We start from the raw sequence: 17,756 nt of genomic DNA, 5'->3' as shown, positions 1-17,756 counted from the left end.
CAGCAAAATGCGCGCCATGAGGCAGCGCGGAGGCAGCGATGCGATCTAATAATGGGGTGGGGGTCGCACAAAGCGCTGCGAACCCGCCCGCTTGGCCCCTAGGGGCGAGGGGAGACTTCCCCTGAGCCCCAACCTTTTGTGCAGGAGGAGGAAAGGAAATTTCAAACCTGAGAAATGAAGAAAATAGCCAGAATAAAGTACATGATTTGAATCAGCCAAGGAGCTCTTTTCAACAGCAGCCTGACTCTTCGAGGCTGAGCAAAAGACTGGGGGAACGCTGCGTGAAGTCATGTGAGGGGGCGGAGCATTTCCTCAGCTAAAGCTCAGCCTGCAAGAAGAGGACTCAGAAGCACATCCCACTCTCTGGATGCTCCGAGCGGCTCGAGGGAGAATAGGTTACAGGAGCATCTTGATATAGATTCCCCCATGGGTACTATTATGAAAATGTAATTTATGAGTTGAGAAAGAACCTTGGATTATTTCTTTGGAAATAATCTAGAGATGCTGCTATAGCTATAAATGGTCTGTCAGATACTGCCCTAATGCTGGTATGATAGTTATAATAATAATTTGTTGCAGAACTAGTAAACAGAAAGGTTTGTTTGCCTAGCAATCAGTTGGTAGGCTATTTATTAAGATTATGGATGAAAAAGACTTCTAGACTCCATCCTTTCCCAGTAGTCCAGCAATTTATGAGAAAAACCAATTTGCCAGCTGGATGACTCTCTTTCAGCCCAACTCACCTTATAGGGTTGATATTGTGGGGAAAATAGGAGGAAGAAAGAGTATTAGGTTTTCTTCACTTCCTTGAGTTACTTATAAAATAATAAATGCAGGATAAAAAAAATCTAATAAATAGCTTGCATGATAAGAAGTTAGCAGATTAATGCAAATGTCTTAAAGATCAAAGGTAGCAATAATTACTAAGAATACAATTAGACACAGAATTATAACACTGTTGCTTAATCGTTGATTTTTTTTCTTAAGGCGATTCCAGGATCTGTGGTTGTATGCATTGGTCACTATGCAGATGAAAATATGGGATATATAAAACATCCCGTTTTGTATCAACAGGATTCCCACATTGTTCTTGTCTCTACAACTAATGAATGCCCGGCGGTCAGCTTTTTCTAGGGTTGATTTGCTGGCCTTCATCTTACTTTGCATCTTTCCTGCCAGTAAGCTAATCCTTTTCACTTGGGCCCCATTGTGCCAGACCTCTTTCCTTTGCATGTTTATTACAGTCTTGGTGATAAGCAGAACAAGGTATACACGCCTTCCCCCTCTTGATTCCAGAAAGATCTTGCAGCAGCGTCTCTTAAGCAGAACCAAACCCCTGGTTGGATGCACTGGGTTAATTGAGGGGTACAGACTGGGCTGTGAAATTCTGGCAAGTATACATTTCCCAGCAGAGAGGTACAACCTCACGGTACATAGCATCTAGTGGCAAGACCCTACCAAATAAAGAGATCTATTATTTGGCTTGATGGCTACATGAATAGGAGAGCATATGGCAGGCACTCTACCCAATTTAATCCCATCTCACCATAGAATTTGGCCAATGGAGTCTTTATGCAGTCAGTTGATCTATCAATTCATTAGAAACTGGGTAATAAGGAGCGTGGAGCTTCTTCTTGGTCCCCAAAGCCTTGGCTATCTTTTTTAAGAGACCACCATCACTCTTATTATGGAAGAGCAGCCATATTGTGGAATGATCTCTTCTGTAAGTACTTTACTACTGTTACTACACTGGCCATATCTTCAGGCTCTTTTGAAAAGGTGCCCATTACAATCAGTAGGTGGCAATATAATCTTCAAAGAGGCATATACCGTATTTGCCGGCGTATAAGACGACTGGGCGTATAAGACGAGCCCCCAACATTTCCACTCAAAATATAGAGTTTGTTATATACTCGCCGTATAAGACGACCCCCCACTTGGAGGCATGCAAGTGAAAGTGACGCGCCTGCCCCCCCCGGGGGAAAGTGAAAGGCCTCCTCCCTTAAGCAGCCCCCGCGTGCGCGCCATCGGAACTCCAAGGGTGGGGGATGGACAGCTGCCAACTCTCTCTCTCTCTGTGTGTGTGTGTGTGTGTGTGTGTGTGTGTGTGTGTGGTGTGGAGGGTAATTCCGGCTATCTCTGGCCTCCGCTTGGTTTTAAAGTCGCTTGGCCAGTTCCCAAGTCGCAAGCGCGCGCTGGCCGGGAGACACGGCGCTGGGTGGCAGCTCGGTGCCGGGGAGGCGGATCTTTCTCTCTTAAGCGGGGAGGGGAGGAGGGGACAAGAGGAGGGATGGGATGGGACAGGGGGTGGGAGGAGGTCCCTCGCCTTCTTCCACCGCCCACCGGATCCTTTTCTTCCCAAGGGGACCCTGGAAAGCAGCTCGGGAGCCGGGTGGCCCTGCCCAGCGGAGTCCCATCAGGAACTTCCCGAGGACACCCCCCCGCCCCAAGCACAGCCCTCCCGGTCTTTCAAAGAGGGAGGGAGAAGCGGGAGGAGCAAATTGCCGGCCCTGCCCCGCTGCCCAGAAGGAGGGGCGCCACAGTCCACCCCCACCACCTTCTCCCCCCCACTCCCCGGGCCATTACGCGGCTCGGGGCTGGCTGGGCGAAGCGGCCCCGCCAGAGACCCTCTCGCTCCACCCCCACCCCACCTCCAGATTGGCCTCCGCAAGCGACCCGAGCCGGGCGGAGGGTGGGGGGGAGAGAAGGAGGAAGAGAGACTCCGGCTGGGCTTGAAGGGGCTTTGCAAGTTGCGGAGCTCTGCCCCCGTCGCTCTTGCACCGAGTGACAACAATGTATTTGCCGGCGTATAAGACGGCCTTTGTTATATACTCGCCATATAAGATGACCCCCCCACTTGGAGGCATGTTTTTCAGGGCAAAAAAGTCGTCTTATACGCCGGCAAATACGGTACATTAAACAAAGTTGCAAAGATTGGAATGGTCCATACATCCAAGGGGAAGTGCTGCTGACAGCAGTTAAGAGTGGGTGTAGGCTGAATTCTGCACATACTCCACAGCTGTCGACCACTTGCTAAGCAACTTGTTTGAGACACACCAACATGTCAAAATTTGCAGTGTAATCTAAAGAAGTACAGGGAAGGGGGCATGAGCAATCCATTAAATACCATCAGAAGGGGGAGCCCCTAAGTATTTCAAGCAGAGTCTTCAGGAAACAGAAGGCACTGTCCCAGAAAAAGGTCAGACTGGAGAAGAAAAGGCCAAAACTTCAACAGCAGAAAGACTGAGGGGGGGGGGAACCAGAAACAGCAGATCTTTGGCTGCAGCGTAATCCAAATTGTTACCTTATGCTAAAGATAGGATGTCCTTGTCATCCCGGCAAGAGGAAACAGAAATTGAAGGAGGAAAGTCACAGCTGTATTAATAAAGGGGTATCCAGAAAACAGAAACCCCTTTATTTCCAAATCTGACTAAATACCAAAAGCATACTGTAGGGTAGATGGCCACTGGTCACTGAGAAACCTGCTGCTAGGGTGTAAATACGAGCAACAAGCTCTGTAATCTTAGCAGATATGATTGTGGCAAAAGCATGAGCCTCTATCACAAAAGTTTGATGACAACATAGTAGTCAGAAAATGATCAACCATCTTCTTAAAAAAGATGACCCATAGCTCCCAGGTGAGATGATGTAATGCAACTTCAATGAGGTCAAGACCAGAAGTAGAAACAGTGCTTACTACTACTGCCCCGCAATCAGGAGGAAAGCCATCAGGAGGGAGCCGTATTTAAAATCTGATAGAGCTTGAGAGTCACATTAGCAACAGAAATTTCTCATACTGAGTAAAAACTGAGCAGAGATATATTGGGTGTTTTGAGAAAGCAGCAAAATTTCTATTGCTTGTGGAACTAGCAAGGTCATGGAATGGTCCAAAAGAATATCTTAAGCACACCCCCAGCTAAAGGGCAGCAGCTGCTACCAATTGCAAACACTATGGGCATCCAGCTGCTATCAGATCAGGTTTCAAAGAATAGTAATCCACAGGCCATTGCTCGGGACCCCTAAACTGAATTACTACTCCTGAGGCAATGCCCTGCTAAGCTTGACAATAATATAAAAGGATTTAGAATAACTATGGAATGTACTGTATATGCTGGTGTAGTTGACAGACTTTGCTTCAAGCTAATGAAAGAATAATTCTCTTCCTCAAACCAAGAAACAAGATTGGGAATGGTAGTTAATTTGAATCAAGAGTGGAGACAGGGTGGAAAAGTTAGGGATCCAGGTAACAAAAACTGAACATTCCTTTAAAAAAACATCCTGGACTTATTTCTTGGTTGTAGGAATTTTCACAATAGGATATGGCCAAGATAACAAAACTGGAGCAAAGACTTAGAAACCTTGTGCCCATGTTCAACCAAAAACATCAGAAGGGCTAAGTAGCTCTTGTCCACCAAACACAGAAGAATATCATATGAATATTGAAGAAACCAGAAATCCCAAATCCCCACCATCCAGTCAGAGCTGAAGAAGCTTCTTGGGTGAGAAATGAAACGTCTTTAAAGAAAAACAAGAAAGCCCAGCTGCCTCTTGAAAAGGCACCTTTGGAACAACCATGACCTGAATGATTGAGAATCTCCATAGACAGTCAACCACTTGTTACTTGACCATTCAACTTTCTGGCCTTACAAGCACCCCCATGATTGTAATTTAGGCACTTGGAACCCAGCTCACACTTACAGTAGTTGTGCATCCTATTGTTTTGTGACTTCCCTACCAATTTCCCACAAGCAAAGAGAATGGGGAGCCAATTGGAAAAGTGGTAAGTCACTTACTCCCACTTTTTTTGTCCCAAGGAGCTCACTACAGAGTAGCAATGGCACTTAGACTTATATACCACTTTACAGCCCTCGGTAAACAAGTGATTTACAGAGTCAGCATATTGCTCCCAACAATCTGGGCCCTCATTTTACCAACCCTGGAAGGATATAAGTCAACCTTGAGCCAGTGTGAATTGAACTGCTGGCAGTCGGCAAAATTAGCCTGCATACTGTATATTCTAACCATTGAAACACTATGGCTATGAGAGTATGAGAACTGTAATGCCACAGCACCACCTCCCTCCCTCAGCCACACTCACATAACAACCACAACAACACTCACATGGCGACCATAATAACCTGGGCAGATTCCATACCACTCACCTGCATACTAATGAGCCACCTAAGGAAAGTCTTGTCATGACCGTGACTTGCAACTTCCTGTTGACTTCACTTGTTGGAAGCTGGTAGGAAGTTGCAAAGTAACATTGGGTCCTTACTTAGTCACCCACAATTCTCATTTAATGACAACAGAGAAGTGATATCATGCTTTATAAATGCATTGTATCAGGTGTGCCATTGTTAACGTTTCAGCCTGCTTTGCTTTGCTGGCATCTTGCCATAAAATGCAGGAGGGGGAGAATGAAATGCAGGGGGGAGGAATGACTGGATGACAGGAATCAGAGGTGCCAATCCGGAAGAGACCAGCACATCCAAGGACACGAGCGTGAGAACAGAATGAACAAAAGTACACCAAAGAGGCACCAAACCTAGATTATTAAAACACCAGATTCAAATGTCACTGGACACTCATGAACTCGTCAAGTGGGGGAGGGCCTGGGAAATGGGGAAAAGGCAGGTTTTGAGCAGGAATATTCAGATCCAGTTTTGCTTATACCATAATCACTTGGCTTTTGTAAAAGTATATCTTTCGCTACAACGGAGTCAAGGATCTTTCTTTCCTAAGAAATAAATACCTAAACTGGGACACGCCTGACATATAGCTTAACAGCAGAAATCCCAATCCCAGTTACTGCTGTAAAATAAGGACCATCTAAAGAGGCAGAATTTGGACAGAAAATCCTAATCCAAAAGATGGGGACCACTGCTAAAGAGTGCTCATATCTGAGACTTGTGAATAGCTTTTTGCAATGATAAATTAACACAAGAGCAGACTTCAGAAGCTGCTTTAAACCTTGATTCAATGGGGATTCCTAAAAAGGGCTTACCCATTGAAGCACTGTATAAGGAAAGGCTCAAGGCCTATAAATTCTGAATATTGATCATGCTGACTGGAGCTCATCAGAGTTCAACAGCTTCACCAGTCTTTCTTAACCTAGGCACTGCCTATGCACATGTATTAGATGACAGGGTAAACATGCTAAGTGCATATGAATGATGACAGAGTGGAAAGATGCAGCACCTTTCAAACACTGCCCTGGCACAGACAACATAACACTTCAATGCAACTTTTGTGGACATTTGGGTCAATTCCTAGGTCATGCAGTTTTAAGGGAAACCATTGTGACTGGCTCCAGTCTCCCAAGCCTTTGAACTAAGGGTCTAATTCTCATGTAATGCTCCCTATTAGCCTGTTTAATTCTAGAACTTAAAATTGTTGAACTTTTCAAGACTTGAAAGACAGAGTAATGTCTTTGAATAATAAAAAGAGTGGGGTTTTTTGTGTTTTTCCTCTTTGTCTTATTGTTGATATTTTTCTTTGTTCTTTTGTAACAAATGATCAACTTATGTTAATGTAAACAAGAGGAAAATAAAAGAACATTCCAGTTTGTTCTCTCTTACCTTAGAAAACTGATTTTTCTGCACGCTCTAGGCTACATCAACAAAAAAGCTGCATTTCAATCATGAGATGTTAAATTATGTTATTCTGCTTTTCACTTCAGTGGACACAATAGTTTAGGAACAAGACTGATAAATTAAAACACAAAGCATAGAGGCAAAAATGACTGGGTTCCTCCTGGCCAACTTGTATTAGGAAAGCTGGACAGAATTGCTATGTTTCACTTGGAGATGAGGCCAGTTAAAAAGATATATATCATTTATTTGAAGGATAGTTCGCATACAATGAAATCATTTTGCTTCAAAGCAAAGTTTAGATATCAGCAAATTACAAGAGAAAGAATTCAGGAAAACATTAGAAAGCAATTAAGAGAACTAATTGTTTAAGAAGGGGACAGTCTGTTTTAGAAAGTGAAAGAGTTGTAATCATAATCATTAAATATTTTAAAGCAAAGTCTGGATAGCTATATTAGGAATGTTGTAATACTAGATATGTTGCAGTGCAAGAGACTATATTAGATGACCTTTGTGTTGCCTTCTAATGATATGCTTAAATGTTTAGGTCTATCACTGATCATAAACTTACCCTGAGAACTAATTTTGGTATGTGGGTAGTGACTAGTAATTCTCTGCTTCACTGTTAGGAGTGAAGGAGAAATGTTAGTTAATTATCACACCATTTTATTTTATATATGCTTGTTTCAGCCATTTTGATTTTGCTGTAAGTGAAAATCATTTTAGTGTTGCCCAGAAAACCCCACAAAAGTAAACAGTCCTATCTACCATCAGTACAAGGATCTTATATATATATATATCTCAATTATACTTTCCTAGCATGTCCATATGTATATTTTCCCCCTCACTCCAAAACAACCAATGTTCAGTATAAATATAGAAATATATTTTTCTCTCAACAGGAAAGCTAAAGCTGGTAGCATCTCACATAAGTGAATAAGGACTTGGGAGGGAAAAGAGTCATCTCAACGTCTGCTCATACAGAGTTATAAACAGGAGTTGAGGCTTCTAAAAGTGAAGCTTTTATCTGTGTTTTCTGTTAGAAATACACCTCCGACAAATCTAGCAGGAGACAATTCCAGTATTTTTACTTCTGGCATTATTACGCCTCAGGCAATTCCAAGATAAACAGCCCAAGCTGGCCAAGATTATTAGAAATCTAAAGAGACTCATTCTGCTATGCAATAAATTATATTCTTCCTACTATAAAAAATATCAGTTCTGCTACATAGGTATATGCAGAGCTTACCCTTCATAAAAGTATACTATATTTCCATTTCTGTCTATTATGGAGCAATGTTTTTAAAGAGTGCAGTGCCAGCTCTTAGTCAAAGAAGAAACCCACCTTCAGAATTTCAATAACCAGCGAGTCTTTTTTCTCCCTATGATCAATTGCATCCAAATTCTATTAAGCTGTAATATTCCCCTCTCAGTCCAATAATATTTACCACTTTTCCTATTCACAGTAATAGTTACCTAAAATTCAAAAATATTACTTATGGGGCCCATTTCTCAGTCATTTGTTTTCACATATCTGTTTTTACTAGCCAAACTACCAGGAGAATTAGTCCTGTAACTTTTCATCCCTTCCAAAATCATTTGGAAAGAGGAAAAGGCTTTAAAAATGGCTGTCTCCAATCTGGGAACTTCCAAATAAATTGGACTTCAACAGTCATAATCCCATGGAATGCAAAAATTATGAGAGTCAAGAACTATCACATTTGAGGGCAGCTGAGAGATTACTACTCCGAAGTTTCTGTTGCCTGAGTCAAGTGAAAATGACAGCGGTCTTCATTTGTACAATGCAAGTGTAGAGCAATTTAGGGTGAAACATTATGTTTTGGCCATTTATTAATAGTGGATTATTTTTTCAAGTATCTTGCATTATGCTTATCGTGTATGTATATACAAGTAGACCTCGACTTACAACAATTCATTTATTGACCATTACAATGAGAGCGTTACAACGGCACTGAAAAAAGTGACTTTTGACCATTTTCACACTTACGACTATTACAGCTTCCCCATAGTCATGTGATCAAAATTCAAACGCTTGGCAACTGATTCATATTTAAGATGGTTGCAGTGTCTCAGGATCATGTTTTGTGACCTTTTTTACCAGCAAAATCAATGGGGGAGCCAGATTTACTTAAGAACCATGTTATTAACAACTGCAGTGATTCACTTAACGACTTTGACAAGGAAGTTATAAAATGGGGGAAAATTCATTGAATTTATTTCACTTAGGCAACAGAAATTTTGGTCATGTCTACTTGTAATGCTGGTGGTATATCAGTTGGACATGAAATATGAGCAAGAAATATGAAAGTGTAAGATGTGGGCAGGGGTGGAATTCAAATTTTTTAACAACCGGTTCTGTGGGCATTGCTTAGTTGGTGGGTGTGGCTTGGTGGTCATGTGACTGGCTGGGTGTGGCCAACTCAACATCATTCACATCGAGGCACGCATCTCCTCGCCTGGCCTCTCATGACTGTGGGGATGCTGCAACAGGCATATGTGTGAAAAATGGTCATAAGTCACTTTTTTCAGTGCCACTGTAACTTTGAATGGTCACTCCACACAAACAAAGTACCAGCAAATGAGGGAAAGAAAACTCCAGAGAGATTCCTGAGACAGGAAGTCTAGTCCTGTCAAGAACGTAATAAGGGTTAATGGAGAGGCAGTTTCTGGAAGCAACACCAGAATGTTTCCTTCCTGCCTTCCTTACAGGATTAGGCCAGTAATTTCTTCTAACAACCGGTTCTCCGAACTGCTTAGAATGTTAACAACCGGTTCTAGCGAATAGGTGCGAACTGGTAGAATCCCATCCCTGGATGTGAGGAAAGTGGAAGAAATGTATAAAGAGAGTTTTCTGCACTTCACCTGTTCCTCTCTTTCTCTAAAGAGGCACTGTGGGGAAATTGCTTTCTCCAAGATCAGAGAAAGTTTTCTTCATCTCATCATCACTTTGCACATGAGGTACATATCCACAAACACACTTCCATCTCAGGCAAGCTATAATAGAAGAGCACTGAGCTTTGGGTCAAAGGGATTTCTGATTTTAAAAAGGCAAAAAAGAATGTCAGCAATGAAGCTATATTCTACCTCATGCTCAATAATGTTTAATGAAATCTGAAGAAACATTATTTTTTCTTAACTCTTAGTATTATTTTTATTAACTCTTATTATTAACTCACCGTATTATTTCGGTCATTATGTCTCCCTTTACTGTCTTCTATAAAGCAAAAACTAGGAAAACTGAGAAAAAAGTGTTCATAAAGTCTAGATATGACTATAAGTCAAAGTACTTCTAGTTTTCCTTATCTTTTAACTTTCTGGGTTTGGAAGACTGATAAAAGAAATCAATGCTGCTGAATAACCACTGCCATCATCATTAGCATGACCAGCAATGAGGGACAGTAAATTTGTATCTTAACGATATGAACAAAGCCCTATTATCCACCCTAATCTAAAACAAGTATATTGACCATGACAGAAAGAATATGCTATCATATTCTTATCCCCAATCCAATCAACCTGCAAGTTAGTTTTCAAGTTTCCCATTCACTTTCTACTTTCTCTCTTTAATTTCAATACTGTAGCAGGCACTGCCTATTGTCAAATTGCAGGCTTTTGTTGCTATGCTGTTTTGTCTGCCAGGATATCCCTAGTTGAAAAGTGTTTCCATGGCAAGTGGGACACTCTTGCCCAACTGGTTGATTCTGCAGAGAGAAGCCAGACCCATAATGATATAAGCTAAGATAAAATCCCATCACCCGTTCTTAAAAGGAACATGGACATTCCTCATTCAGGTTTAAGCTGTTACATCTGTATTTCTAATAGCCCACTATCCCCAAAGAGAGTTATGGATCAACCAGACATATTGCAAGTAAGACACATCACCTTTTTAGAAATTATCTTTGCTAATCCCAGATTGCTTCTTCCTCAGAAGGCATGGTCTGTTTGGTTCTTCTTCAAATTGACTCTTCACCCCCATCTTCATCCCCAAATCATGGCTGAGGATCAAAAGGGATGGAACCTTTGAATAATATGTGCAAGTTGTTTCTTCCCAGAAGCCTCCCCCAACACTGAGCTTCCTGTTGGGACTATAAAATCTATAACCATTGTTTAGTAGAACCAAAATCTGACCACAAATCATCTCTCATGTTCATAGTAAATACCAACTGAAACAAAACATATTAAATGGAAGTCTAGGGTTATAAGTTCTAACTTATAAGGACCTAACAACTCTGTTTAAAAAGCATCCTGGACCAGGAGGAAAATGGGTTTTTGGACCTATTATATGTGGCTCCAAAACTGTGTTGATCTGAAACAGAGTCTGAAGGAGTTCAAACTGTAGCATTACAGGAAATGGGAAAGGAAAAAAATCTTAAATAGCAAATTAGGCAACGCATCAAAGTATTTAGGGAGGCAGGCAGGCAGGCACACAGGCAGATATGTAGGTATCCATTTTCTGATGCTGGTTTGGGCTTTGGACAAAGATAGAGAGAACTGGGATATTGGGGAAGGAGAGTTCTTTTCTTGCACTGTACCTGAAAACCTCTCCAATAAAAAGGCAATGCAAGAAGCAGAGATTATCAGCTAGGCCAGAGGTCTCTAAACTTGGCAACTTTAAGACTTAAGACTTATGGACTTCAATTCCCAGAATTCTCCACCCAGCATAATTTTAGGAGTTGAAGTCCACAAGTCTTAAAGTTGCCAAGTTTGGGGACCCCTGAGCTAGGCTGCAACAAGCCACCTACTTTAATGCTGTGTTTTCAAGGACAAACAGAAGAATTAGGTTGCTGCTATACACACCCCACCCCATAAATAATGCACCAATGGTAAAATCACTGCTAAAAAAATAACCCCTTTGAGATTATTCGTACCTGTATTCTCCAAACTTAAAAAACACTGTGTAGGACATGATATGATGTCCAGTTGGAGAAGCCTGAAAATGAAGTTTATGTTTGCTCAACATGGGGATCTCCATTGAACAGTCGCAAGAGGCAATATAAGTAGGGCTGGTTTTAGAGGAATCATTTGCTTCACTCAACTAACAACTGTCTCAAGCCAAGGCAGACAACTGTGGGGGATCTGAAAAAGCTATTACAGGAGTTTCATTTCCTATCTCCTGCCTACATGCTTGCCGAGAATAAGAAAAGATTTTCAGGTTTGAAGAGAAGGATGTTGGCTTGGGGGTAAAGCATTCCCAGTTTCCTGGGTTCAACTCCTGGCATCTCCTACTAACAGTCAGGTACATAGAGAGCTGTGCTGGCCACAGCAATGGAGACTGGGAAAGAGGGTGAAGTTCTGAAGAAACAGCAAAGAACATAGAATTCATCATGTGGGATCTGGCAAAACACTGCCTCTTTAGTCTGCAAATTGAGATAACATGACCATTGGCACCAGCAGGCTTGGATCATCTTTTAAGTAGCAAACAACTTTGTGACACAGATTTACAGGGATAATTTAAGCGGTATGAAGACGCCTAATGTTTTAAGGCTGGTACTGAAGAAAAGCACTTATAACTTTTCTCCATCTTGGAGCTAACAAAACAACTGATCTCTCTTACCAAGACAGGCAGATATTCTCTTCCCCCACCCCCTCTTTCCCTCACACACACTAACGCACACATACTGTCCTCTGGGTACCCCACTTCTCTAGTAATGCTCCAGCTGCTGTGGAGAAAGTAAAGAGTTAAGCTAGCAGAGTATTTGGCTGGACACTCAGAGAGAAAGAAGGAATAGTCTGTTCAGCCAAGTGTTTCAATTCCCCCTGTCCTCCCTGCCCCCTTCCAAAACAGCACCAAGCAAGAGACAGCTGCAGCTTATAAGGAATGTGAGGGGCCCAGCCAGGGACTCCAGGGAAGGAAACCAGGCCTTATATGGCCATGGAGGCAGAATCCAATTTTTATCAATGAGCGGGAGCACAGAGACGCCCAGGCAGAGATAACCAAAAACAGAGCTGCTCCAGGAGGTCCTAGCAGGAAAGCAAAGAGCACCTGCCACATTCTGCCCAGCCCAGCGCAGCCACCCAACGCCTGCTGCCATTAGAGGAAGGCAAGACATGGGCTGTTCCCATCCCACTTTGGCAGATATCCAGCCCATCTACTCCAGTCCCAGGGAATTTGGTGGGGAGAGGGAGAACAGCCTCCCAGGAGAAGTAACACTAGATAAGTCTGAGCAATCAAAGCACTGTCAGTCAGCTTCAGCCTTTCTCCCTACCAAACTTTACTGAAGCTGGGTAACATGTGCACAGAGAGGATTGCTGGGAATCAAGGGGGCGCTGCTGCTCCCAAAATCAAAGCCCAACAGCAGAATCCAGGTCCTGACAGCTCCCAATCTACTGCATCCCACAGAGCGCCTCATTTTTTCCCTTCTAAAGTTAACCTTGCAACTTTAAGTTATGGGGAATTAACTCTTACACTGCTAGATTTCATTGGTGCAAAATAGCAATAGCAATAGCACTTAGACTTATATACCGCTTTATAGTGCTTTACAGCCCTCTCTAAGCGGTTTACAGAGTCAGCCTATTGACCCCAACAATCTGGGTCCTCATTTTACCCACCTCCGAAGGATGGAAGGCTGAGTCAACCTTGAGCCTGGTGGGATTTGAACTGCCAAATTGTAGGCAGCTGGCTGCAGAAGTAGCTTGTAATACTGTACTCTAACCACTGCGCCACAGAGGAAAATGCAACAAAGGAAACAGTCTGGTCCTTGCGGTTAATCTGGCAACACACAGGTCTACTGCATTGAAGCACATGCAGAGAGCAACAATGCCAGTAGCTCTTTCTCTCTCCAAAGACTGACAAGATAGAAGTTGGGGATACCTTCGTTTCTCCGCTGCTGTCCGACTCAGACACCTGATACGTAAGGTCCGTTTCCTCAAAGCCCGTAGCACTCATGCGCTGATCGCTGGTTGGGTCCGACCGAGGAGGGGAGTCAGGAGAATTCAAGCATGTCTGGATCAGTGCTTTCCCCGTCTCGCTGGTGATCATTGGCTGCAGTTTCCGTGTGGCGAAAGTGTAGACGTGGCCTGTCTCACTGGCCACAAGTAGCAAAACTTGAGTGCCCGTAAGGGTGGAAAGTTCATAGGCCTAGGATAACAAAAAGAAAGAAAGAAAGATGGTGAAGGAAAGGAACAGTCAGGAACAGATTCTGAAAAATGTTACTAGTAAGAAGAGGAAGTACAACTGGATTCATCTCACAACAGGACATGAGATACCCTTTTGGGTTGATTATGGGTTACATAAGCCATAATGAGGTTTTCAAGAAGCCACAGTTAAAACAAACCACGGCTGGGAATATACATGATTTTAGCTAACGTGGACATCTCTTCGCTTTCATTCCAAAATACTTAAAAATAATACTAATTGACTAAGTTAGGATCTATTGCTAGTATTTGGGTGGTTCTGGATAAATTACAGCTTTCCTACTGTATTGATGTGCTAGGTGCAGCAGTAGCTGATCTTGGATGGATCTTAGAAACCTAAGCAGAGTCAAACCTAGTTACTCTGTGGATGGAAGACCATGAGGAAAATGCAGGGCTAAAGACTAGACCGGGAAGCTAAACAACAGCAATAACCTGGACAATGATAACTACAAACCACTTCTGTTTTACTGCCAAGAAAATTATATGGAAATCTCCATGCAGCTACTTAATAGTTGACTTTGACTCCAAGGAGGTTTATGTTCATTTAAAACAGCAAGCTCTTTGAAGTGAGACACATGAAACACTGAAAAAGTATAGACCTTATGGCTCAGGAAGTAGACAACTGCATTATTCTGCAATTATGAGCAGAAAGTCATAGTAGCATCATTCACAAGCATAGTTCCTTCCATTTGCAACCCGAAAATGCCATTTCAACAATTCTAGGTCTATATACAGGTAGTCCTTGATTTATGATCACAATTTGGGTTTGGAATTTCAGTCACAGGTCAGTATGGTTATAAGTTGAACCATCACATGACTGGACTCAATTTCAGGATGATTTTTAGCCCAGTCATTAAGCAAATCACCACAGTCATTTAGCAAACAGTGATCAAGTGACCACAAGATGCTGCAACCGGCCATAAATGCAAGCTGGCTGCCAAGCACTCTTAAGTACAATCACATGGCTGTGGAGGTGATGCTACAGTTATACTAAGTGCAAGTACAGGTTGCAAAGCACTTTGTCCAAGACAGTTGTGCCTTTCAATCACCCTTACACAAACAGCTGTAAGTTGAGTTCTACCTGTGTATAATGGCATAGTTCATAGGGTGTGTTAATTTTGCTTTGTTCTTCATTCATTACAGATATCATAATGCATGGTAGGCTAAGCTTGCAATGTGGCCTTCCAGATCACACAGCCAATGAAGTCAACTACAAGTCTCAAAAGCTTGTGCATTAACAAATGTATTGGGTTAAATAACCACAATATTTCTTATTGGTAAAAAAGGTAAAATAGCCACAATTATATTTCAGAAAACTGCCCAATGGAATGCACTACAGATAAAACTATCATTTTGAGGTTTTTTTTTTACAGAATACTGACCCAGAGAGTTGAAACCAGATTTGGCGGCTAAGAAGAAAATACTAATTAGTAACTGCATAGAAATAAAAATAGGTGGCCAGCATGCCAAACCACAAATCTATCTCTGACCATAATTTCATTTCCCAACTTGGTTCCTTCCAGTTGTTCTTTTTCCCAACAAAACCTTCTCCTATGACAATAATAGAAATACAATTGCATAACCTGGGAAAGTTATGCTTGATTATAGGAAACTTTGCTCCACTTTCTAATTCCAGGATGAACACTCAAGACAGAGATTCATTTCTGAAAATGGGAAAGTAAAAAAAAATATTAAAAATAAAGTGTATGCCATATTGAAGACAAGAGTAGCAAACAGGCAATCTCATAAAAAAAAGTTACTTGGAGTAGGATGACATAAAATAAAGATGAAAAAGGTTCTAAGCTAAAACATGCAAGTTAAATGGGTAGCCTCCAAGTCTAAAAAATTTCATTTTGGTAAAGCATGTATAACTTCTCTCTTTCCAATTCTTCTACATGTTGTGCAATCTTACCAACCACCTGGCAACGTCATGCTCTCTCTTCATCTACCATGTTTGCTATGCCCGCATCCCTCAGGCTCTACTAACCTGTTTTGCCAATTTCTTCAAATCTCATTCTTCTCCAAATAGTTCTTCAAAATACAAAGCTAATTGGATGTCATGCCCGTAATCTGTGCATTGGCTTCATATGGGGCGAAGAATACATGATGAGGCACCTATTACACTTGATGCTCAAGTTTGAGAAAAAATGTATTCCTTACCAATTCTGTTTTCAGAAATACAGAATTTGAAGGAGAGGCCCAATCACTTAGCCAGACTCTGTGTAGAAGGTAGTGCTTGGCTTCATTCAGGGATACATAGATTAGCTTTTGTAATCAGAACTGAGGAGATTTTGCATGATCAATTGGAGGCCAAGAGTTCCAGTATTTCAGGCCCACCTCAAGATAGCACAGTGCTAAAATTAATTCCCTGACATAAACTACTATCTTTCCTTTCTGGACTAAAACCAACTGTCTTTGCTTAACCTTATGCTTTTACTTCTTTGAATCTCAACTGGGAATATAATTCTGATTTAGCTTTCAAGGATAAATGCATCTACAGCTTTATCATGTTGGACAATTAACAATCTTGCTGTGGCTTTGTGGGCCAAAAAAGAGTGGGGGAATAGGCATGAGAGAGTTTCCAGTGCATGATAATATTCAACACAGATGCTATCATATATAGTAGCTCCATCCAGCACAGCATTGTTATTCAGACCAACAAACACAATCTAGAAAGTCCAGGACAGAGCCTTTTGGAATATACAGGATGGATCTTCTATATGCAATCAATGTGCTCTGCTAGTACACTGTACTTCCCTTTTTCCTTGGGTGGACAGAAGACAGGCTGAAGAATTATCAACTGAGTGTTAATGTTTAATGGACACTTCATTGTCAACCAACTGGCCTGTATTTCCAGGAATGATTAGAGGATTAGGCACATCCTGAGGGAAGCAGAATATTGCCAGGAAGCACTGCTCTTGGGCTTGATGATTTGGAATATGAGGTGGGTGGCCATGAATGTTTATTCATCAGGCTATGTTTGCAAAAGTGCTTTTGACATGGCAGCTGATGTAAGACACAAGTTCAGGATGGGAGGAAGTGGGAAGGACCTACTTTGGCAGTAGTACCTGTGAAAAAGATCTGGGTGTCCTTGTCATCCCCCCCAAAAAACATAAACTAGAAATGTAATGTGCCTGCTAAAAAGACAAATGCTGTCTTGGAATCAGTTAAGAGAAACACGAAATCCAGATCAAAGGATTTTTTTTTTTCTTTTCTAGTTTGTAATGATCAGACTCTATTTGACTGTGACATCTTGATCTGGGCATCACTTTTCAAAAAAGACCATGACAGATACAAACAAGCTGAAAGAAGGATTACCAAGATGGTGAAATATTTGGAATTCAAACTCTGTGAAGAACAGTTAAAAGACAGCGATATGTTTAGCCTACAGAAAAGACAATTAAGGGGAGATATGACCACAGACTTCAAATATATGAAAGACTGACAAATGAGTGGATTTACATCTATTGCTCCAGAGCAGGGGCCTCCAACCTTGGCAACTTTAAGACATGTGGACTCCAACTCCCAGAATTCCTGAGCTAATATGACTGGAGGAGGAATTCTGGGAGTTGAAATCCACAAGTCTTAAAGTTTCCAAGGTTGGAGACCCTTGCTCCAGAGGGTAGGACCAAAACCAAAGAATTAAAACTATAAGGAAGTTCAAGCTAGTCATCAGAAAAACATTCAGACTTTGCAACTCATCAGCCAGTGAAACCAGCTGCCACATGACATGGAGAGTTCACAGTACTTGAGGTCTTCAGAGACTGACTATGTGCATCTGTCAATGTTGTAGCACAATGTTTCTTAAAGTGTGGTCTCAGGAACCCTGGAGATCCTCTAAGACCTTCTCAGGGCTCTCTGAAACCAAAATTATTTGCCAGATATTGAAGATATTAGCAGAAATTTAAAACAATCTCACTCTTCTTCTTCTTTTATATTTGTTAAAAATGTAACATATGGAATACTTCTCATGAAAAATATTTTACATATGTTAATATCTAACGAGTT

At 41.7% G+C, this 17,756-nt stretch overlaps 1 protein-coding gene across 1 annotated transcript in view; it reads right to left on the bottom strand.

Moving 5' to 3' along the window:
- Window positions 1-17,756, bottom strand: part of SRF (serum response factor) — a 75,074-nt gene that overhangs the window by 31,358 nt on the left and 25,960 nt on the right. Inside the window, 1 exon segment of the mRNA XM_026683824.2 lies at window positions 13,426-13,692. Coding sequence (XP_026539609.2) covers window positions 13,426-13,692 — 267 coding nt within the window.

The sequence above is a fragment of the Notechis scutatus genome, chromosome 1 (genome assembly GCF_049901735.1).
Source record: "Notechis scutatus isolate UNSWTSFEM ecotype Mainland chromosome 1, rNotScu1.2, whole genome shotgun sequence".
NCBI classification, from domain to species: Eukaryota; Metazoa; Chordata; class Lepidosauria; order Squamata; family Elapidae; genus Notechis; species Notechis scutatus.
Note: the sequence above shows the minus strand (reverse complement) of the source record. Positions and strands in the feature narration are given on the sequence as shown.